The following is a 24,971-nucleotide window of genomic DNA, read 5'->3' on the forward strand; positions in this document are numbered from 1 at the left end:
TGAATGTTTCCTTTTTGCTCTGAGCAACTTCAGAGGAGCAGTTTCCAGTGCACTTGATGAGAACTACAGAGGATCAAAGATACAGCTGTGTTTCCTTTCAGGATTATTAAAAACATCATCCAATTCACAGTAGTGTGAACCCCGCCTCAAACATCGATCAGATTGGAAACCTGCTGTCAGTGACACTTTCTGGGCATTAAATTGTCTTCCACTTTCTGGGCATGAAAGTCTTCCACCTTTGACTTCCTTTGCTGCTCTGAGATGTCAAGTGACTGAATGGCGAGAGTCACAAAGCCACCTGATTCACCATGGCACACTTTGTATGGTACATTTTCTTTAGCCCACAAAAATCTGTCAGTAATATAAAAGGACCACTTAGTTGTGCTTGCCCCCCTATACCTCCCCAGGTCCTCAGTGCTCCCCTGTCCTCGGCAGTCCTCCCACCCTGTATACTACAATAATAAATTATAGTAATAAATGATACAGATGGTGTGAGCACACAACAAGAGGTTTATTCAAAAACTTTAGTCTGTCTCTAGATGCTGCAATGTCTATTTTCATTTCTATATTATAAACATTTCTGTGTCACCTTCATTTTCCTGACTTCTCCTCAGGAGTATATGAAAAATCAAAGTAAGGAGCTAACCAAATTCAAAGCTAGAAGAGTAGAGGAGATCTCTGGGAATAATTAACACTTGAGGAGGTCAAATCTGCACCACTCCACCCAAATCATGTTGCAGGACTTACCTTTCATAGGTATAGAAGCTTCGCTGCTTGTCTCATAATTCAAGACCTTTTTTGTACATTTATATACTTTAGATTCTGCTAGGTTTATGTTATAAATATGTAACTCAGGATCTGATCCCCAATCTCTTGTGACAGTATTGTCCTTGTAAAATATAGTCTGTCCTCCAGAATATCCAGGATAATGGTGACATTTCAAAGTCACATTGTCACCTTCATGTACATAGATAGGAGCCTGCAGGATCACATAGCCTGAAAAACAGAACCACAGACAACCTATTATAGCAAAGATAACTAAAGAATGTTCTACCAATTCATGCAGCTCCCACCCCGTTATATAAATCACCACCTCCCAGGGGATTCTTGTCCTACACCCTTAAGGCCCGTACACACAATCGAAAATCGTACGAAAAATACCACTTTTGAAGTGATCAACGATAGTCTGATCATTAGTACATAGCTTTTGAGAGCCGATCAGGACAGGTCATGCGAAATTATCGGATGGGACAAGCACGGACATTTTTCTTGTATGATACCAGATCGTATGATTTTCGTTTAATCTGTACAGTTTTCGTCCGAAAATACAATCACTTCTAAATTTTTATTCTGTCATACGAGAATTTTTGTAACACTAGTAACCTCTTTATTTTCGATATGAGACTAGCATGCAACCCCCCCCCCCCAAAAAAAAACACAGACAATCATTGGTCCAATAATCTCATTGTGTGTACCAGGCAGGACACGTTGTACCAGTCTTGCCCATGACATGGCATAATGCTGTGCATAGGCATTGCTAGACCAAGGGTAGAATCTTTGGATGTAGCACACCTCAATGGAAGCTTCACGTATGTCAGAAGACATACAGTATATAACTGGGGTAGAATTTGAACAAAAGAGCCTTTAATTCATAAAATAAAGATATATTGTACTTACAAAGTATCAACATAATCAGAGTATGTAACTAGGCCTTAATTTTGCCAAGCTTCCTTCTCATTCCCCCCTCCCCCTCCTTGATCTCCATTTTTGGTGACCAGTTTCTGGACCCCAATGTAAGCACCATATGTACTTATGTACCATATGTACTTCTTCTTCTTCTTTTCTTCTTTGATAAAGGGGTGGGGCCCCAAAATATGAAATGTTTCAACACAGTTCAGGCTGCAAACTCAGTCCCTTAGCCAGGGCTTTTTTTCAGCAGGAACACGGGGGAACGCGGTTCCGACACCTCCAGGACTGAATGTATCTAATGACAAGGGGTGCTGGGATGTGCTAAAGGGTCCACTGATGCTGGCTGCTGGAGGATCTATTGTTGTTAGGGGGGATATATTGTTGAGGGAGGGGTCTATTGTTGCTGGGCGATCTTATGTTGCTGGGAGGGATCTACTGTTAAGGGAGGGGTCTAGTAATGTTGGCTGTTGGAAGATCTATTGCTGCTGGTGGGGGGTCTATTGTTCTTGAGCTGGATCGTTGGATATTGTTGCTTGGGAGGGGGTATGTTGTTGCCAGCGGGATCTATTGTTGCTTGCTACAGGGGACCTATTTTACTGCTTTTTATATTATCGTTAACAAATTCCATACAAATTACGTAGCACCACAAAATATACCTGCTTTTGTTTTCTCTAAAAAGTGTGGCATCGGGAGGTGGGTAGGGGGTGGAACCAAGGGACGGTGCTCAGAGGTGGGTAGGGGGCAGAGAGAAGGGGTGATTTGGAAGAGGGAGAGTACCTGTACCTATTCTCTGAGAAAAAAAAGCCCTGCCCTTAGCAAAATCCACCATTTTTGAGGAGTTTTAGCAGTTTTAGTCCCTGGTGTGCTCAGTGTCATTCGCTGTGATTTTCCATGTACATTCTATCTCTTCCTTTTCTGGATTTCCAGAAGAGGTAGTTGTTTTCAACTTCATGGTAACCAAACATCCAGTGCAGGTTTGGTTTCCTGGTTATGTACTCTGATCAAGTTGCAACTTTGTAAATGTAATTTATCACTATTTTATCGAAAATTAACATGCAAGGCGCCGGACACATGGATTACAAAGGTTTTTTTTTTTTTTTGAAGCACATGATTAGAACCTGAGACTCTAATTTGCTTAAAAAAAAGAGTGGGCCCACCCAGTTGCGTGACATTAGCATATTAACCTCTTAAGGACCAGGCCTCTTTTTTAGATGTGTTGTTTACAAGTTAAAAACAGTTTTTTTTTGCTAGAAAGTTACTTAGAAACCTCAAACATTATAATTTTTTTTCCTAACACCCTAGAGAATAAAATGGCGGTCGTTGCAACAGTAAAGTTAAAAATTTTCAGCCTCAGGCAAACACCTTGTGCTCTCAAATAAACATCACCATCAATAATGCAAAGACAATAAAATAAAATCATGTGGAAAAAAGACAAATAAGCATGTATCCTGTGAAAAACTTAATGCGCAGATCACAACTCCAAACATGGCAACTCCAGTGCACCACATTGATCTACTTCAGTACAACCGGCCTGTCAGATTTTTCGGATGTGATTATTGCTGGAAGCTGTAACCGCTAGCAGCCAGTAATCATCATGTTTTGCCAGGAAGGCTCCCTACTGGCATAACACAATAGCGCCATGGGAGGGATTCCACCATCAACAATGACTATTGTGTCAACGGGGAAACTGAGCAATTTTTTGTGGTTGCAGGAAATAAAATTGAATAATCTATGTCCTGTCTAAGTAAACTACTAAATGGAGGGACCTTTATTAATATTTTATGTACCTATATGTAATCTTATGGTGGGTAAAACCCTGTAATTACTTACCATAAATGACATCCAGTCTGACAGGGTCACTTATTTCCGTTTTGGTGCCTTTACACTGGTAATTCCCACTGTCACCTGTTCTTGCATTTATAATTACAAAGCTTTGTCCTGTGTTTATCAGATTATTATCCTTGTACCAGGTGTAGCTCATATCTGTTGGAATAGGTGACCTCACATTACAGGTCATTGTTAGAGACTCAGTTGTGAAGATCTTGTCCCAGTTTGGGTTGAAGGTCACCACAGATCTCACTGAAGATTCTATAAGATAGAACACAAGAATTATTAGTCACAACTGAAAAAAAGATTTCATTTTCAGAGGATAAAATCTCTTTATTGCCTATGACTTGTCAAATTTTCTGCACTGATAACCCTTGGTTCTATTAGTTTCCCCTCCTGCTACATTTTTTCCTTAAAGAGACCCGGTCATTAAAGTGGTTCTAAAGGCTGAAGGTTTTTTACCTTCATCTATTCTATGCAGAAAGGTAAAAAAACTAGGGCTGTTACTGATTAAAATTTTCCTGTTCGATTAATCTATTATTTTTTAATCGATTAATCAACTAATTTCGATTAATTATAACACACATACAGATCCAACTACTTTTAGCTGATTTAGCACCGTTGTTATGGCAACGGGCAAAGCCGGACATAGCGGGGAATGGCTAGGACGTCATACGTCATAATCTCAGCCTCACCGTGCCCATAATGCAGTCTCACCGTGTCCATAATCGCAGCCTCACTGTAGTCAGTGCTTGTGCCTGGATTACACAGTCTGCGGGCATCTCCCGCTGTGTGTCTCGGAGCTGAGTGTGAAAACTTTGGCCGCCCTGTGAGAAAAGTCCCGCCCTCCTCCTAGATCAGCTTGTGTGATAGACAGAACACTGCGTCTATCACACGAGCTGATCTAGGAGGAAGGCGGGACTTTTCTCACAGGGCGGCCAAAGTTTTCACACTCATCTCCAAGACACACAGCGGGAGATGCCCGCAGACTGTGTATGACATATAGAGGAGGAGGAGGGAGCGGAGCGCTGCGCTGCAGCCACAGCTAAGCCCAAAGTGGCCCCAGGGCAGGCAGTCTACCGATCAAAAAAATTAACGATTAATCGAGGAATTAATCTTTAATTTCCACAGCCCTAGAAAAAACCTTCTGTTTGCTGCTCCTCCACAGGCCCTCCCTTATACCCACCTAAGCCCCCTCACCATAGGCGTCGCCAGGGTGTGGGTATCGGGGCTGGAGCCCTGAATGTGGAGCCCATAGACCCGAGTCTCAGTGGGTCGCATCTGCGGTGGGCGGCATCGGATGTGGAGGAGAGACGAGCGGGTGGATGAGCAGAGATGACATCATCTCTCTCTGCCCGCCCGTCACCACTCCTCCGCCCTCACAGCCGGGCCACTTCAACGTGGGAGCGATGTGCGGCAGGGAGCAGAGAGATGACATCATCTCTCACTGCCCGCCACACATCAGCGCTCTTCCGCCCTCACAGCGCGGGCCTTTTGCATGTCAGAGGTACGGCGGGGAGCAGAAAGATTACATCATCTCTCACTGCCCGCCCTGCATCTCTGCTCTCCTGCCCTCAATAAATGGGCCAGTGCTGCCAGCCTGCTACCAATGCAGTGGCAATACACATTTGGTGGCACTGGCTAGCATGGCAAGTGACAATCTGCAAATGGTGGCAAGTGACAATCTGCAAATGGTGGCAAGTGACAATCTGCAAATGGTGGCAAGTGATGTGGCAAGTGACAATCTGCAAATGGTGGCAAGTGACGTGACAAGGGACAATCTGCAAATGGTGGCAGGTGATGTGGCAAGTGACAATCTGCAAATGGTGGCAAGTGATGTGGCAAGTGACAATCTGCAAATGGTGGCAAGAGACAATCTGCAAATGGTGGCAGGTGACATGGCAAGTGACAATCTGCAAATGATGGCAAGTGACGTGGCAAGTGACAATCTGCAAATGGTGGCAAGTGACAATCTGCAAATGGTGGCAGGTGACGTGGCAAGTGACAATCCACATTTAGCGGCAGGTGACGTGGCAAGTGACACGTCCAGGGCTCCCACTGATTCTGCATTATGGTGAGTTGAACCACTTCATTATATATTACAATGTAACAAAAGAAACAATGCACTTCGATCACCCTGACACCATAACAACCATGGTGCCATGATGATTGAAATGCCAACACCAGCCTTCCTTTGCTCGCGAAAAATTGCTTACCACCGGCATCCCCTCCCGGTTGGTGACCACTGCTATGGGCTCTAGCCCCAGATCTTTTGCAGACCTAGCAACACCCCTGCCCCTCACAATCCAGTGATGTGTATGAGAGCCTCGGCTGTCCTGGGTCTCTCTCCTTGTTGGCTGAGACACAGCAGCAGGAGCCTTTGGATTCCACTGCTGTCAATTACAGAGAGTGAGACAATAAAAAGAGAGCGGGGGACATGTCTGAGCCGCGGCTCTATATGTCTTATGGAGAAATAAAGCAGGGCTCGGGAGCAAGCACGCACCAGTGCCCCCATAGCAAGCGGCTTGCTATTGGGGGCACTGGTCAAGGGGGAGGAGCCAGGAGCGCTGGCGGGAGACCCGAGATAAAGCAGATGGGGCTGCTCTGTCCATTGCACATGTGTTCCCACTCACTCTCTCTCTGCTCCTCTCCTTCTTTCCTTCTTCCCATCCATCAGCTAAACACAAGAGCGGCCGTAGAAAGGCGCAGCCACAAAGTTGCATTCTGGGATATGTAGTACTGTGAGCAGCTGCTGTGCTGTATGGAGCAAAAAGAAAGACTACAGTTCCCAGGGAGCTATGAGACTCAGGGGATCCTACCACTTGAGGAAGCCTGAGCCCAAAGCCATCACATCTGGGAATCAGTCTACAGCTGCACCATCCACATCACCACTGCAAAAGGACCGCTCCTCACTATCCTCAGTGCTGTCAACCAGAGGCTTCATGAAGAGACTGAAGGGGTCCCTTCTACCTCCTCTACTCACAGATGTTACTGCTTTATTCAGATTCATATATCATAAAAAGCCAAGGTTTTCCAAGGGTCCTCCTTCTTCAGGGCTTGGCAATGTTGGACAAAGTATATACTGGACTGATAATATTGGAGGAATCCTGAGGGGTAATTAGTATGATCGCTTCAGATGGAGGTTTTACCCCTAATAAAGGGGGACCATTTGAACCGCCAAAACCGTTGGCTTTTCCTGATATAAGTGTCTGAATAAAATGAAATCTGAACTTAATTGGCTTTGATTACCCCTTGCACCACTAATCATTTCCAATCATTCTAAATAACTACATTGATTCCAAAGAAGAAACTGAGGGTTTTCCAATTACTATTAATTGATTAATTGAACTGATTTTTTAATTTTTGTATTACAACTCCATAAATATTCAGATAAAGTAAACTTTTGGCTAACAGGCTTTCTACATATTCACATATTTTTTCATAGAAGGGAATGCTTTGTTTATTTGATGCAAACATTGCAAAAGTAGGGACACAGATAGATGTCGCTATTGTAGTACTACAATGGATTGATGCAATTTATAGCAAAGACCCCAAACAAAAATCCAGTCTAGGCCTATGGTATTAGTGATAACGCCTATCACTTCATTCCTGAATGGTGTGTGTGTTTTCCTCCTGTTTTATTATTCAGAGTGTTACACAGTTATATTAAAATTGGAGCTGGGCCAAACACACCCCCCCCTCGGTTCGGTTCACGCCAGAACTCTCGAACATCGCAAATCCGCAAACCCTGAAATGTGAAAAATCAAAAGTGGCCATTTTGAAAGCTTACATGCAAGTTATTGGCCATAAAAAGGGCATGGGCGCCCGGGTACTGCCCTGGGGGACATGTATCAATGCAAGGGCCTCTGCCCAACAACCTGGGGCTGTGGTTGTGGGGGTCTGCAGGCAGGGAGCTTATCGAAACCTGGAAGCCCCCTTTAACAAGGGGGCCACCAGATCCCGGCTCCCTCACTATGTGAATGAGTATGGGGTACATTGTACTCCTACCCATTCACCAAAAAAAGTGTAAAAGATAAATAAAGACAGGCAGTTTTTGACAATTCCTTTATTTAAAAGATAAAAAAAGTGTCCTTCAATGTAGATTCATCGTTAATCATGACGCCCGCCATACCCCCCCGAATGCCTGCTCCGCCATTTGACAGTTCTTAAATAGGTAAGGGCTCCTTTGTGACGTCACCGACCAAACATTCCGCCGAGCACCCTGGGCGAACAGGCAATGTTCGGGCTGAACTTTTGCTCGGCTCAAACTATTTGCCCAACTCTAATTATAATCTACTATACCCAAAACCAAGCCTAAGATTTGTTAAAATCAATATCCAGTCACTAACATGACATACGACAAACAAATATTAAGCTCAAATTCCATTTGAAAGTGTAACGCCTGAAAACTTACATTTACAGACTAAATAAACCTACTGAAGAGCGATCATACAGTTGCAATATTTTAAATATGTTTATCAGTTATTTAATTATTGAAATATTTTAAGTGATTACAGCTTTGATTGTCTTGCAAAGAAGGGTCACTTACCTGCTTTTTCCAAAATAATCACTAAAAAAGACAAACGAGAACGTTAATATAACATTTTATGTTTATATTATAAATGAATACATGTAAAGTTTTTTTTTTTTTTTTCATCTTCTGTCTAAATCAGTTCACCATCCCCAAAATTACAAAAGCCTTTGAATGTCACCCCATTTAAGATTCTGCATTTGATATTTTTATAATAATGGCTACAAGAAATCATGAAGTAAATACTATAAATATGAATTAATGGTAAATATAGTATGTTATTATCATGCTTGTTTAAAGTCTGATTCTAGAACAAATTTTATTTTAGTTTTGGCAATTTTGTCAGATTTTTATTGTTGTCTGTCCCGGTAACACACATACAGTAATTTAGCACTAAATGCATTGGACTAGTGAATTATCCAGATACCACATCATCAGCAATTAATTATCTATCAGACAGACATTAATTTACATTTATTTCCAATTAAATCTCTCTTATTTGGGTTATTCTTTAAAATAATTATCAAAAGCTTTTTATGAGGTTGAAACAAACTTGTGTATTAAGAAAAATATTAGGAAAAACATACATTACATAAGTGGCCCCATACTTATACCCTCAACCACAAACGAATCTGTAAACAGAGTTGTCTTTACTAGGGATGAGCTTCGTGTTCGAGTCGAACCCATGTTCGACTCGAACATCGGCTGTTCGATCGTTCGCCGAATTGCGAACGTTATGGGCCGTTCGCGCTAAATTCGTGTGGCGCGTCACGGCCCATAATTCACTGCGGCATCGCAGTGCATTGCTGGCTGATGATTGGCCAAGCATGCACTATGACCCGCATGCTTGGCCAATCACAGCGCTGTCAGTAGAGAGAGCTGTAATTGGCCAAAGCCAGGGTGGCTTTGGCCAATTATGGCTCAGGGGATTTAGTACACACCCCACACTATATAAGGCCGCCTGCACGGCGGCCCTGTGTAGTGTGTGTTCCGGTGTGCTGAGAGATAGAGAGAGAGAGAGACAGTGTCATTTGATTTGAGTTAGATAGATTAGGCAGAACAGTCAGTCAGTTAGCTGCACTTACAGTGTATTGTGTATATATATGCATCCCAGGTGTTGCATATATATATATACACTGTATTCAGTTTAGCTAGATCTGTTCCTGTTATCTTCTATCTAGACTATTTACATTTAATGCAGTGCGTCCTGCTCACAGTGTTCAGCTAGATCCGTTCCTGCTATTTACATTTAGTGCAGTGCGTCCTGCTCACAGTGTTCAGCTAGATCCGTTCCTGTTAAATTCCTACTGACCGGCAGGCTTGTCTGGTTACAGTATATAAAGCTACCTGAAGAAAATTACAGGTGTTCTATTTGATCCTATTAGTACCACGGTCAGGCAGCTAGACTATTTACATTTAGTACAGTGCGTCCTGCTCACAGTGTTCAGCTAGATCCGTTCCTGTTATCTTCCTACTGACAGGCAGGCTTGTCTGGTTACAGTATATAAAGCTACCTGAAGAAAATTACAGGTGTTCTATTTGATCCTATTAGTACCACGGTCAGGCAGCTAGACTATTTACATTTAGTACAGTGCGTCCTGCTCACAGTGTACAGCTAGATCCGTTCCTGTTATCTTCCTACTGACAGGCAGGCTTGTCTGGTTACAGTATATAAAGCTACCTGAAGAAAATTACAGGTGTTCTATTTGATCCTATTAGTACCACGGTCAGGCAGGTAGACTATTTACATTTAGTACAGTGCGTCCTGCTCACAGTGTACAGCTAGATCCGTTCCTGTTATCTTCCTACTGACAGGCAGGCTTGTCTGGTTACAGTATATAAAGCTACCTGAAGAAAATTACAGGTGTTCTATTTGATCCTATTAGTACCACGGTCAGGCAGCTAGACTATTTACATTTAGTACAGTGCGTCCTGCTCACAGTGTTCAGCTAGATCCGTTCCTCTTATCTTCCTACTGACAGGCAGGCTTGTCTGGTTACAGTATATAAAGCTACTTGAAGAAAATTACAGGTGTTCTATCCCAGCTTAGTGCAGCTACAGGCCATTAGTATGTCTGGAAGGCCAAGAAGGAGAGGCAGACAGTCACAAGCCAATAAGAGAGGGCAAGCAGGCTCTGTGTCTAGTGCTGGTCGTGGAGACGGTGCATCCTCATCAGCACGTGGCCATGGGACACGCTTGGCCTTTTTTTCGGCAGCTGGCCATGTTGAGCCGCAACATGCGGAAGACTTGGTCGAGTGGATGACCAAGCCGTCCTCATCCTCCTCATCCTCTCTCACCCATGCCCAGGGTGCTTTGTCTGGCAAAGCAGCGGCCTCTTCCCTCAGCTCAATGTCATCAGTGACTCCTTCCCTAGCTCCACCATGTCCTCATGAGGATTCCCTCGAACTGTTTGACCACAGTGTTGGGTACATGCTCCAGGAGGATGCCCAGCGTTTGGAAGGCTCTGATGACGATACTGAGCTCGATGAAGGCAGTAACATGAGCGCGGACAGAGGGGGTGCCCAAGAAGGACAGCAATCTGGCAGTCATGCTCCCCCTGCTGCAGCATACTGCCAGGTTTGCTCCAGTGATGAGGAGGGAGGGGATGATGAGGCCACTGACTCAACGTGGGTGCCTGATAGGAGAGAGGAGGAGGAGGAGGAGGAGGAGGAGGCGGCAGCACATCACCAACGAGGCAGGATGCCCTCCAGGGGCCAGCCTAAGGGCAGCACATTGACTGCATCACACCCCAAAGCTCCACATGTGCAGGGCGCTGCAGTCTCTGCGCGTTATTCAAAAAGTTCTTTGGTGTGGGCCTTTTTTGAGACGAGTGCATCAGATCGCACCGCTGCTATTTGCAACATATGTCTCAAGCGTATCTCGCGTGGCCAAAATATCTCCCGCTTGGGTACCACATGCTTGACCAGACATATGTTGACCTGCCATGCAGTTCGTTGGCAAGCGTATCTAAAAGACCCACACCAAAGAACAAAGAGGATCTCTCCTTGCTCCTCATCAGCTGAGATTTCCAACCCCACTAGACCTTCAGTCCTCTCTGAGACCTGCAGTGAGAGGAATGAAGGTGTAGAATTAGGTGTGTCACAGCCAAGTACTTGTGGGCAATCTGCTTTTGGTACACCGACGTCAGATTGTACCAGGCAAATTTCCCTGCCCCAGCTGCTGCACCGCCGAAAGAAGTTTGCTCCCAGCCATCCACATGCCCAGCGGTTGAATGCTAGCTTGGCAAAATTGCTAGCACTTCAACTGCTGCCTTTTCAGTTGGTAGACTCTGCCCCCTTCCGTGAGTTTGTGGAATGTGCGGTTCCTCAGTGGCAGGTACCCAAACGCCACTTTTTCTCACGGAAGGCGATTCCGGCTCTCTACCGGCATGTGGAAGGCAATGTCCATGCCTCGCTGGACAGGGCGGTCAGCGGTAAGGTGCATATTACCGCTGACTCATGGTCCAGCAGGCATGGACAGGGACGTTACCTAAGTTTCACGGCGCATTGGGTGACTCTGCTGGCAGCTGGGAAGGATGCAGGACAAGGTGCAGTAGTGTTGGAGGTTGTTCCGCCACCACGCCTCCAAAATGCTGATTGTGACACACCTCTCTCCTCCACCCCCTCCTCTTCTTCTTCCTCCATGGCCTCTTCCTCGGAACCAGCGGTGCTCCGTAGGCGTTCAAGGGGCTACGCAAGTACGCAGGCCAAAAGATGCCATGCGGTGCTTGAGCTGGTGTGCTTGGGGGACAGGAGCCACACTGGGGCAGAGGTTCTGTCAGCTCTGCAGGGGCAGGTTCAGAGGTGGTTGACGCCACGCCAACTTAAGGCAGGAATGGTGGTTTGCGACAATGGCACCAACCTCCTCTCTGCCCTCCGACAGGGACAAATGACCCATGTGCCCTGTTTGGCTCACGTCCTTAACTTGGTGGTGCAGCGGTTCTTGGGCAGGTACCCGGGCTTACAGGATGTCCTGAGGCAGGCCAGGAAAGTCTGTGTGCATTTCCGCCGGTCATATAATGCCAGTGCTCGGCTGACGGACCTCCAAAAGGAGTTTAACCTGCCCAAGAACCGCCTAATCTGTGACATGCCCACCAGGTGGAACTCAACGTTGGCCATGCTGCAGCGGCTGCACACGCAGCAGAGGGCCATCAATGAGTACCTGTGCGACTATGGCACCAGGACAGGGTCAGGGGAGCTTGGTTTTTTTTCCCCACGCCAGTGGGCCATGATCAGGGATGCATGCACTGTCCTGTCACCATTCGAGGAGGCCACGAGGATGGTGAGCAGTGACAGTGCATGCATCAGTGACACTGTCCCCCTTGTCCACCTGTTGGAGCACACGCTGCGTGGAATAATGGACAGGGCACTTGAGGCAGAACAGAGGCAGGAAGAGGAGGACTTCCTTAGCTCTCAAGGCCCCCTTTATCCAGACAGTGTTCCTGCGTGCCCGCCGATCACACAGGAAGAGGACGAGGAGGAAGAGGAGGAGGAGGAAGATTGTGTCAGTATGGAGGTGGAGCCTGGCACTCAGCATCAGCAGCAGTCTTTAAGGGATCAGTCCCAAGAAACACATGGACTTGTACGTGGCTGGGAGGAGGTGGCTGCGGACCATGTCGTTCTTAGTGACCCAGAGGACTCCGGACCGAATGCCTCAGCAAACCTACGCTGCATGGCCTCCCTGATCCTGCAAAGCCTGCGTAAGGATCCTCGTATTCGTGGTATCAAGGAGAAGGACCAATACTGGCTGGCAACCCTCCTTGATCCACGTTACAAGGGTAAGGTTGCGGACCTTATCTTGCCATCGCAGAGGGAGCAGAGGATGAAACATCTTCGGGAGGCCTTGCAGAAAGGTCTGTGCAACGCGTTCCCAGAGACTGGGAGGTTACAAACTCCTGTTTCTGGACAACGTGTTGCTGAGGCTTCGGTCAGTCAAAGAAGGAGCGGTGGAGAAGGTGGCCGTCTGACCGATGCGTTCAGACAATTTTTTGGTCCGCAGCCCCAAGGTATGATCGGTTCCAGCAACCATCGCCAGCGTCTGTTTTACATGGTGCAGGAATACCTAGGGGCAAGATCAGACTTGGACACCTTTCCCACCGAAAATCCTCTGGGTTACTGGGTCTTGAGGATGGATCACTGGCCAGAGCTTGCACAGTATGCAATTGAGCTACTGGCCTGTCCTGCATCCAGCGTTCTTTCGGAACGCACATTCAGTGCTGCTGGAGGCGTGGTAACCGATCACAGGGTGCGTCTGTCCACCGACTCGGTCGATCGGCTGACCTTCATAAAAATGAATGAGTCTTGGATCACCACCAGCTACCAAGCACCTGATGCTGATGTAACCGAATAATTTTTTTTGAAATCTCAGATCCCTTCAAAGACTGCCTATGCTGATGCTGAGTGACTATCCCTGAGTAATTATCCTCTTCCTCCTCAATCATCACGCTGATAGCTTGTTGCAGTGTTGTGGCACCAGCACCAGTGCCTAAGGCCCAATTTTTCTGCCCCTGTCTAACAGGGGCGTGTAATTACAATTTTTGATGCAATACTTTGCAGCAGGGCTCGTTCCTGCGTTCCAACTAGAGTGTCTGTGAGGGGTTGCAGTGTTGTGGCACCAGCACCAGTGCCTAAGGCCCAATTTTTCTGCCCCTGTCTAACAGGGGCGTGTAATTACAATTTTTGAAGCAATAATTTGCAGCAGGGCTCGTTCCTGCGTTCCAACTAGAGTGTCTGTGAGGGGTTGCAGTGTTGTGGCACCAGCACCAGTGCCTAAGGCCTAATTTTTCAGCTCCTGTTCAACAGGGGCATGTAATTACAATTCTTGATCTAATATTTCACAGCAGGGCCCTGTGAGGGCTTACAGTGTTGTGGCCACAGCAACACCTAAGGCCCAAATTTCTGCTGAGTATATAGGGCAGGACCCTACTTTCAAACATCTAACTTACAAACGACTCCTACTTGCAAACGGAAGGAGACAACAGGAAGTGAGATGAAATCTACCCCTAGGAAGGGAAATTCTCTCCTGTAAGAGTTAATATGGGAAAACAAGTTCTCCTTTCCACTGATGCTTTCCAATCCTTGTTCCACAAAAAAACCCAAATTTTCAAAAAACATTTTTCATTGGGACAAAAAAGTGAGGTGAAATCTTCTGAAGAGGAGGAAAGACAGCAAAACAAATGTCACAGGGGTGATAACCCTTCCCTATGTTTTCCAAAAAGCTTAGAAAAGATTTTTTGGCTGGAGCTAAACACGTTAAAAATGTTCAAAATTACAAACAGATTCTACTTAACAACAAACCTACAGTCCCTGTCTTGTTTGCACCGCCTGTATACTGCTGTTCAGAGTATATAGGGCCTGGTGGCCCCACACCTTTCCTTATTTTAATTTGGGTGCGGGGTTCCCCTTAATATCCATACAAGACCCAAAGGGACTGGTAATGGACTGGGGGGTACCCATGCCGTTTGTCTCACTGATTTTCATCCATATTGCCATGACCCGACATGACATTAAACCCGCAAGCAGTTTTAAATGAGATTTTTTCCTTTAAAAATGACATTTGGTGCAGGGACTGTTCTAAACATGGGAAACACGCGTCACTTTACAGGCATACTATAGACACCCCCCAGGTACGATATTTAAAGGAATATTTCACTTTTTTTTTTTTACTTTAAGCATCATTAAAATCACTGCTCCCGAAAAAACGGCCGTTTTTAAAAGTTTTTTTTGCATTGATACATGTCCCCTGGGGTAGGACCCGGGTCCCCAAACCCTTTTTAGGACAATACCATGCAAATTAGCCTTTAAAATGAGCACTTTTGATTTCGAACGTTCGAGTCCCATAGACGTCAATGGGGTTCTAACGTTCGTGCGAACTTTCGGTCCGTTCGCGGGTTCTGGTGCGAACCGAACCGGGGGGTGTTCGGCTCATCCCTAGTCTTTACAGCTCTGAATGTAAAATTTTCCATTCTGTGGATACCGGTGAAGGAGTACAGGGAGTTTGTTCCTATTTTTTGATGGAGGATCACTTGAGATTCTGGTTAATCTTTGAAATTTCTTCCTGTGTGGTCAAAATTGCCAGGAAATGACTGTAGACATGTTAACATAGATTCTAAACTTGATGTAATGCACAGCTTGTTACCTAGGTGAGGAACTATAGCTAGCTGGTGTTTCCTATGCCTGTAGCAGCCCCTGTTTGCTTTAGGCATGGGTAATTGATTGCCCCCAGGTCTTAGACCATGATGCTATAGCTCCTGCACAGATGTCACTAAATAAAAGACGGGGAATGGGGACCTGTAGCCCTGAGGGCAATCAAGTAGTAGACAGCAGCTTGTAGCAAAATCCTGGGATGAGCCAAGGTTAGGGCAGAGAGTGAGCAAGCCTAGACCGAAAACAGTTCCAAAGTCCGAGCTGGTAGAAAGCAGGCATAGTCCAAAAACAGTATCAAGGCCAGGACTGGTAGAAAGCAAGCATCGTCTGAAAAACACTTCCAAGATCTGAGCTGGTAGAAAGCAAGATTAGTCTAAAAACAGTTCCGAGGCCAGGGCTGGTAGAAGCATACTCCAAGATCAGGGCTGATTTAGCTCAGTTAACAACCAAGCTCAGGCCGCAATCCAAAGAATAAACCAGGTAAGGAAAAGGTTAGTAACAAGAGAACCCAAGATCATAGCAGAGCTGGATCAGAGAAACAAATAGACGGGGAGCCAGGTACAAACACTATCACAAACACAAAGACACAGGTGAGGTTTAAAGGCACCTCCTGTGCTGAGAACCAATTCAGTAAGGGGGCACATGGCCAAACACTTTACCTAGAATAGCTAGGAGACTAAAAAGACCCTTTACCCTGCTGTTTTTTTATTTTTTGTTTTCAATAGAGTAAAGATGGTTTAGAGCCCTGCCAAAGGGTTGCTGTCTATGTCTGGTTGGCAACATTTCCCTTAATTTTCTGTGCTGGAGAAAAAACAGCAAATAAGATAAAATCTCTCCAAAGTGATCCCTTTCTAGATAGGCAGCATCTGAACATTTGTCACCGTTGACCTGGTATTACTGTTCTGGTGGAACTTTAATATTATGTATTTTAAATCCCTTTCTGCGTTTGTGACAGTCGCCACCAGATTAAATAGAGAAGGTGAATCTCTCCAACAGGAACACAGACAGAAGGATTCTAACCCTCCCCATGTCTATCCATAATAATAAAAAAAAAAGATTTGACTTCATCTAAATCTCTCCAGTAAAAACACAGACAGATGGCTTCTAATCTTTCCCATGTCTATCCAAAACTAGAACAAAAAACATTTCAGCTTTAGATAAATTTTAAGATAATTCATCGTGTTGGTGTCTTTTAGCTAAGCCTGCTTCCATCATGCAGTTCAAAAACTAGCAAAGATATGTAATTACCCATAGCACCCAATTCGAAGTTCCTTTGATACATTTAGTGCATTCATAATGATTGACGATTGGTTATGGGTTATGATACATTGTCCTATGGTTTTTGCCTTAAAAATTAAAACATCACTATTATAAGATCATAGAGTTACTTGGTAATAAGAAAATAATAAATGTAATTTACTTACAGACCAACAGTGCAGAGAATTTTGGACTCATGTTGACTAGAAAATGTTGATACAAGAAATGCCGAATGTTTTAAAAGAAGAAAAAAAAAATCTTACGTTCATCCTGTATTTGACAGGAAGGGTGAAGCAAGCATGTTGAAATGTCTTTTTATATGGTTTTCAATCTACGGACTTATTATAAAAAAGCTGTTTCTTAATGTCAGATCATATAGATGAATCATTTTTTTTTACCAGTTGGCTTAAGTAGAAGATACATTTTCAGTATTATTGTCTTCGTGGGATCAGGAAGGAATTTGTATTTCCCCTCACTGGAACATATTGGATCATGCATAGAGTTTTCTTTTTGTTTTTTTCTTTTTTTTGCCTTCCTCTGAATTAACTGTAGGTATAGGGTTCTGTATGTGGAGATTTTCTATTTATTTATTTATTTTATTGGTTGAACTGAGTGGATTTGCATCTTTTTTCAACCTAATTATGTAACTAAAATATTAACTCAGATTGACTGAATGAAAAAAGTATTTTCCATAATGGTCTAAATACATTCAGGATACAACTTATGTTCTCAGTTAAAATAGCATTAAAAAAAGTTTGTTGCCCAGCAAAACTAACAATCATTGTATTTTGTTTTACCAAAGTGTGTGAAAAGGCAAATTTTGTGTTTAAACTTTTATAAAAAGTCCATCACTAAAATTTCAAACCTCATTTTTGAAATTTTTGAATCTTCAGCTTCTATAAAAATAATACTTTGTGTCCCTGTCATGAAGATTCTTGTTCTGGCACTTCCTGTAATAGTGTGGGGAGTGGAGACTATACCAAAGACTGTACAAAAGAAAGGCCAAGCAGCCATAGCTGGAGATTATGAAGAAAAGTAATAATAATAATAATAAACTTTATGTTATATAGCGCCTTTAACCACTTCCCGTCTGCGCTATAGCCGCTGTAGCGTGGACCTAAATAGCTTAGTGTTGTCCGCAAATACAGAGATTGAACTGTTTATCCCATCCTCCAGGTCATTTATGAACAAATTAAACAGGATTGGTCCCAGCACAGAACCCTGGGGGACCCCACTACCCACCCCTGACCAATCCGCGTACTCCCCATTTATCACCACCCTCTGAACTCGCCCTTGTAGCCAGTTTTCAATCCATGTACTCACCCTATGGTCCATGCCAACGGACCCTATTTTGTACAGTAGATGTTTGTGGGGAACTGTGTCAAATGCTTTTGCAAAATCCAGATACACCACGTCTGCTGGCCTTCCTTTATCTAGATGGCAACTCATCTCCTCATAGAAGGTTAATAGATTGGTTTGGCAAGAACGATTCTTCGTGAATCCATACTGATTACTGCTAATAATACCGTTCACATTACTAAAATCTTGTATATAGTCCCTTATCATCCCCTCCAAGAGTTTACATACTATTGATATTAGGCTAACTGGTCTGTAATTCCCAGGGATGTATTTTGGGCCCTTTTTAAATATCGGTGCTATGAGACTCGGCTAAACACAGATCTGAGTAAGGGGTTGATCCCGACCCCTTACCACGTGATCAGCTGTCAGCCAATGACAGCTGATCATATGATGTAAACAGAGTCGGTAATCGGCTATTTTTTCTCCTCACGCTGGTAGCGTGCTGTCAGAGGGACATCAGTTCTGATTGTGGAGAGCCTCTGCAGAGGCTTCTGTGCCACCTACCAGTGCCCACCAGCGCCACCTACCAGTGCCCACCAGCGCCACCTACCGGTGCCCACAGTACCACCTATCAGTGCCCACAGTGTCACCTATCAGTGCCCACAGTGCCACCTATAAAAGTCACCACCAAAGTGCCTCATCACCAGTGCTGCCTACCAATACCACCTACCAGTGCCCATCAGTGCCACCTATCAGTGCCCATCAGTGACATCTATCAGTGCCACCCATCAGTGCCACTTATCAGTGCCACTCATCAGTGCCACCCATCAGGGCCCCGGCAGTGCCCATCAGTGCCGTCTTATCAGTGCCCATCAGTGCCGTCTTATCAGTGCCTATCAGTGTCTCCTTATCTGTGCCTATCAGTGTTGCCTTATCTGTGCCCATCAGTGCAGCCCATCAGTGCCCATCAGTACAGACCATCAGTGCCTATCAGTACAGCCTCATCAGTGAATCTCAATGAAGGAGAAAAATTACCCGTTTGCAAAATATAACAAGCTATGAAACATGTTGTTTTAAATTCTTTTTTAATTTCTGTCTTTTTTTGTTTGTTTAGCAAGAAATAAAAACCCAAGTGGTGATTAAATACCACCAAAAGAAAGCTATATTTGTGTGAAAAAAATGATAAAAATTTCATTTGAGTACAATGTAGCATGACCACGCAATTGTCAGTCAAAGTGTGACAGCGCTGAAAGCTAAAAATTGGTCTGGGCAGGAGGGGGGTTTAAGTGCCCAATAAGCAAGAGATTACTAGCACATTATGAAATGCTTACCTTAAAACAAAGCCCTCCAGCGCTGAACTGTCACTACTGACAGGGCTTCCATCTTCACCTGGTCTTTCTTCTGGGTTTGCGTCCTCCTTCTGATTGGCCGCACCAGGATAACGCCTCTCCTGCACGGCACGGTATGCAGCCCCTTCAGAGAGCATGCGCCGGTGAGGGCACGGACTGCATGCAGCATGAATATCTCCTAAACCATGCAGGTTTCGTAGATATTCACTGTACCTACAGGTAAGCCTCATTATAGGCTGACCTATAGGTACAAGTTCAAAAACAGGGTTTACTTCCACTTTAAGTGAAAGCTTGTCTAAATAAAAAGTTTTCTGATTTTATTTGAATGAGTTTAGAGAAGATGACTCTCCGATCTTCTTTGCAAGTGAATTCCAGGGTTTTGGAGCATAGCAGCAGAAGGCTCTGTCTCCCATCGAGTGTAGGTGAGTAGAGGGAACACACAAAAGACCATAATTTGAGGAGTGGAGGTTTCGAGGGGAGGAGTAAGTTGATAAAAGTTCAGAGAGATAATGGGGTGCCAAGCCATGAAGAGCCTATAGGTGAGCAAGAGGATCTTAAAGTCTATGTGAAACCTGACAGTAAGCCAGTGCAAGGACTCCAGGATAGGGGTAACAAGATCACTTGTACCAGACCTGGCTGCAGAATTTTAAACATATTGAAGTTGATTAATAGTGGATTTAGGTACACCAGCGAGTAGAGGCTGCAGGAAAAGAGAGGAGACAAAGGATGAAAAGAGGTTGTGGAGATGCGACCCCGTGTCACAGATGCATATGAGCAGTGTATCCCTTATTTTGGTAGGCTTGCTAATTGCACACCTGTGCGCTGGCTTCATAATCATCCCAGGAAATTAGGTCAGTGCTCATCCTTAGAGACAGCTCTGCCCGGCAGACAGGAGTTCTGGCCTGGGAGTCAGGAGGGAGTCAGTGCAGCACGAAGCTGCAAACACAGAGGTGATGAACGTCAGGTCTGGGGAAGACAGACCAACGCCTAAGGTGTAAGGCCTGAGCAGGAGTGCTGCGTTTTAGCCAGGAAGAGTGAATGCTGGTTCTGAAACAGGACTGTAATGCTGAATACCCCTGCGAGGGAATCTGATGTTCATTTTTGAACTTTGTTTCTTTTGAATAAAAATGGGCTGCCATGCCCTTGAAAATGCAGTCGGGACTGACACGATTTCTTCAACTCTAGAGCTTCTAAAGTAGAGACATCTACTTTAGTATTACAAAGAAAAAATGTCAGGTTTTCAATTTCTAACCTCTAAAGGACAGGCTTACATAGGTATGGGAATACCCTAAACACTGTTTGTGTTGTTATCTTGTAGACACACAAAGGGGCTCTTCAGCTGTTTTCAATCAGTCTCGGGTTCTGTTGTGTTGCTTTATCCTTAGGAAGGAGGTCGCTACACTTCAGCTTGGGAGCTCAGATAGTTTACAGTCCGGGAACACACTTTGCAGAGGTGCCATGACACAATGGTGTGGCTTCATGTATATTGGCAAATGTATGAAACAAACCCCCTAACCTGAATTTTTAATTAATTTATTTAGGTTTTTCTAGATGGATTGCTGGGGGATTTTCAAATGACTTAATACTATGTCCATAGAAAAATAATACATGTTTTGTAGTGCTCTTATACCTTTGGGATATAAGACTTTTTCTGTATGTTTGGAAAATAATAACACACAACAGCCCTGTTAGGTATTATGTTTTATCCAGTAACAACAATTTTTTCTTATTTTTTTTAAATTTAATTCTTTTAATAAATGCCAAGATTGTGTAGATCGAGATTACACTCACTGGTGACATCCAAAAAAACTGTTGTGCTCCACTCCTAAACATATTTATCGGACAAGTCTTTATGCAATGTGCAAGGCAGTATCATTGAGAAGCCTGGAGGCCAAATTTCAGGAGATATTAGGGGGTTCCCTTCACCAGTTAGACATGAAGATCTCAAAGCAAGGCAGCTTATATAAGTCCTAAATCATTACTTCGCTCTTTCAACATCACCACTATAGACGAAGTTGCTAAACTACTTGTTATTATCCACCTTACCACCTGCCCTCTGGATCCTGTTCCCTCACAAATGCTACGTTCACCCTCTGGCTCTATGCTACATTCTCTAACCCACATCTTCAATTTCTCCCTCTCTTCTGGCATCTTCCCCAACTCTCTAAAACATGCACTTGTCAGACCCATACTTAAAAAGCCCTCACTGGACACATCCAATCTTAACAATCTACGCCCCATCTCCTTGCTCCCCTTCTTATCCAAACTCCTCGAACATCTGGTCTACAATCGACTGAGCATCCACCTCGCTGATAATAGCCTTCTTGATCCCCTTCAGTCTGGATTTCGTCCTCAACACTTCACAGAAACTGCTCTCCTAAAACTAACAAACAATCTAATAACAGCCAAAACCAATCGACACTATTCTGTACTCCTACTCCTGGACCTCTCTGCTGCCTTTGATACAGTTGACCACCCCCTCCTCCTCAAAAAACTCCATGCCTTTGGTCTCCGTGACTGTACTCTTCGCTTGTTCTCTTCCTACTTATCCAATCGCACCTTTAGCGTTTCCTACAACTCTACTTCCTCTTCTCCTCTTCCTTTCTCAGTTGGGGTCCCCCAAGGTTCTGTTCTTGAACCTCTCCTATTTTCAATCTACACCTCCTCCCTGGGTCAACTGATAGCCTCCCATGGCTTCCAATACGATCTCTATGCTGACGACACCCAAATCTATTTCTCTACCCCTCAGCTCACTCCCTCTGCCTCCTCACCTATCACTAACTTACTATCAGATATATCAGTCTGGATGTCACACCACTTCCTCAAACTCAATCTATCCAAAACCTAACTTATAATTTTTCCTCCCCCATATGCCCCTTCCCCTGATCTCTCTGTCAAAATTGATGGCACAACTATAAGCCCATCCCCACATGCCAAGGTTCTAGGTGTAGTCCTGGACTCTGAACTCTCCTTTAAGCACCACGTCCAATCACTGTCCAAATCTTGCCGCCTCAACCCCCGCAACATCTCCAAAATACGCCCCTTTCTAACCAATGACACAACAAAGCTCTTAATTCACTCGCTGGTCATCTCTCGCCTCGACTACTGCAACTCCCTTCTCATTGGCTTAGCTCTACATAGTCTATCAACTCTTCAATCCATCATGAATGCTGCTGCCAGACTCATCCAACTTACCAATCGCTCTGTCTCAGCTACCCCTCTCTGCCAATCCCTCCACTGGCTTCCGGTCGGCCAAAGAAGTAAATTCAAAATACTAACAGCTACGTACAAAGCCATCCACAATTTAGCCCCCAGCTACATCACTAGCCTAGTCTCTAAATACCAACCTACTCGTCCTCTTCGTTCCTCTCAAGACCTTCTGCTCTCTAGCTCCCTCATCACCTCCTCCCAATGCTCACCTCCAGGACTTTTCCAAAGCCTCTCCAATCCTATGGAATGCCCTACCCCAATCTGTCCACTTATCTCCTACTCTATTAGCTTTTAGATGATCCCTGAAAACCCTTCTCTTCAGAGAAGCCTACCCTACCCACACCTAACTACAACTGTTTTTTCATTTTCTCCATCAGCTCATCCCCCACAGTCATTACCTTTTGTTTCCACTTGACCCTCCCTTGTAGATTGTAAGCTCTAACGAGCAGGGCCCTCTGATCCCTCCTGTATTGATTTGCATTGTAAGTGTACTGTCTGCCCTCATGTTGTAAAGTGCTGAGTAAACTGTTGGCGCTATATAAATCCTGTATAATAATAATAATAATAAGACTTTTTCTGTATATTTGGAAAATAATAACACACAACAGCCCTGTAAGGTATTATGTTTTATCCAGTAACAACAATTTTTTTTTTTTTTTAAATTCAATTCTTTCAATAAATGCCAAGATTGTATAGATCAAGATTACACTTACTGGTGACATCCACGTGCTACACTTGTTAAAAAACATTATTTTTCATTAAGTTCTTGAGGGCAAAATTCTGCTTTAAGACCAAATAAAGAAAAAGCAATGTGTTGGTCAAAGTTGGACCAATGTAAGTATGAAGAAATATGGATTTCAGCTTTAATAATTGATATCTGCTTGAACCTAACTTGTTGGCTGCGTATTTCCCTATCCTCTATGTTCCTGAAACTGAGACTGCCAAAGCCATCAGACACAATGAAATTCACACAAAGATTGCCATAACTTTTGTAAATTGTTCATGCTTTGACTCCTCTCCCCTTATTTTGTATTAGGTACAGACATTGCCCGTTTCAAATTTAGCTCAACATTGTTCTTTGATTAGACTGGTGATCCAAGAGGATGTCGTTATTGTATGTAGACGTAATCTGACAGTCCAGTAGGTAGTAAGCCGTTATTGGTATCACAATCATGGAGACCTGGGTCCTTTACTTGCAGGTTCAAGAGATTTGATAAATTTTATGTGATAAAAGATAGAAAACACGTTATCAAGAGAAATCCAGAAAGTATTAGCCGGATCATGTTCTGTATCCCTCCTTGAAAAACACCTAATGCCGCGTACACACGGTCGGACTTTTCGTCTACAAAAGTCCGACAGCCTGTCCGACATACTTCCGACGTACCTTCGGCGGACTTGCGGCAGACTTTCTTACGAACGGACTTGCCTACACACGACCACACAAAAGTACGACAGCCTAGTACGCGGTGACGTACACCAAGTCCGACGAGACTATAAAACGGAAGTTCAATAGCCCGTACGACACCCTTTGGGCTCCTTCTGCTAATCTCGTGTTTATCTCGTGTTAGTAGAAGTTTGGTGAGAGACGATTCGCGCTTGTGAGACTCGTATTTTTCAGTTCGTTTTAACTGTTGTTCAGTCTGTGCTTGTGAGGTTTGTATCTGCTTTTCAGTGCGTTTGGTCAGTTGGCATTGAGAAAACTTTGTTTTATTGGCCGCTCGTTCCTGATTTTCAGGTCGTTCTTCACAGGCCTTGCTGTTCTTCAGTGCGTTCTGTTTAGTGCGTTCTGACCAGCCGACCGTTTTGAAGCCATGTTACCTGTACGTACTCGTCGTCGAGCTCGTGCATTGTATGTGCTTGGTGCTGTAGTTTATTCTTCAGCCCAAGACCAGTCCATGAACAGGGCGAGGAGGAGTTCATGGACCAAGAATTGGTTGCTTCAGCGTGACCAGTTCTGTCACATGCCTTTGCTCCGTGAGATCCGTGAGAATAATCCTGAGGATTTCAGGAACTTTCTCCGGATGACGGACCCCGTTTTTGACCGTTTGTTGGCTTTGCTGACCCCCTATATCAGCAGGCAGGATACCTGCATGAGGCAAGCCATCACTCCGGAGCAGAGGCTGGTCGCTACCTTGCGGTATTTGGCCACAGGGAGAAGCCTGCAGGACCTTAAGTTCTCGACAGGCATCTCCCCCCAGGCTCTGGGGATCATTATCCCAGAGACCTGTTCTGCCATCATCCAGGTCCTGCAGAAGGACTATATTAAGGTAAGATATTTTTCTTTTATTAGCATCACATTTTCTTTTATGTAATCTTTGATAATGTAATGTATTTCTTGCTTCAAACACTACTTACCATCATTGCAATATAGTGTGAATGTCCCCTTTTTATCCTCACACATGCTGGATTTTTTTCCTGTTATTTTTTGTCATGCATGTATATTTTCCTTCAATAACCTCCCCAGCATGAAGTGATGGGAACATATCCACCTAGTCTACTCATTTTGAATGTATTTTGTTTGAGTGTATTTAGTGTGCTTATAATTAGCAATTAGCTAGATTTCCCAACCCCCCCCACCACCACCTAAACTCACTCCAAATAGTGTGCTGCTAAATAGCAATTATCTAGATTTCACAACCCCCCCCCACCCTCGTAAAAATTAGC

General features: G+C 44.3%; 1 protein-coding gene across 1 annotated transcript in view; it reads right to left on the reverse strand.

The window, feature by feature from the left end:
• Window positions 1-24,971, reverse strand: part of LOC141116636 (Fc receptor-like protein 5) — a 70,549-nt gene that overhangs the window by 23,620 nt on the left and 21,958 nt on the right. Inside the window, exons 6-8 of the mRNA XM_073609028.1 lie at window positions 8,066-8,086; window positions 3,520-3,777; window positions 748-996 (exon numbers count right to left, since the gene is read on the reverse strand). Of these exons, the coding sequence (XP_073465129.1) occupies window positions 748-996; window positions 3,520-3,777; window positions 8,066-8,086 (528 nt within the window). The remainder of the gene's footprint in view (window positions 1-747; window positions 997-3,519; window positions 3,778-8,065; window positions 8,087-24,971) is intronic.

The sequence above is a fragment of the Aquarana catesbeiana genome, linkage group LG13 (genome assembly GCF_042186555.1).
Source record: "Aquarana catesbeiana isolate 2022-GZ linkage group LG13, ASM4218655v1, whole genome shotgun sequence".
NCBI lineage: Eukaryota > Metazoa > Chordata > Amphibia > Anura > Ranidae > Aquarana > Aquarana catesbeiana.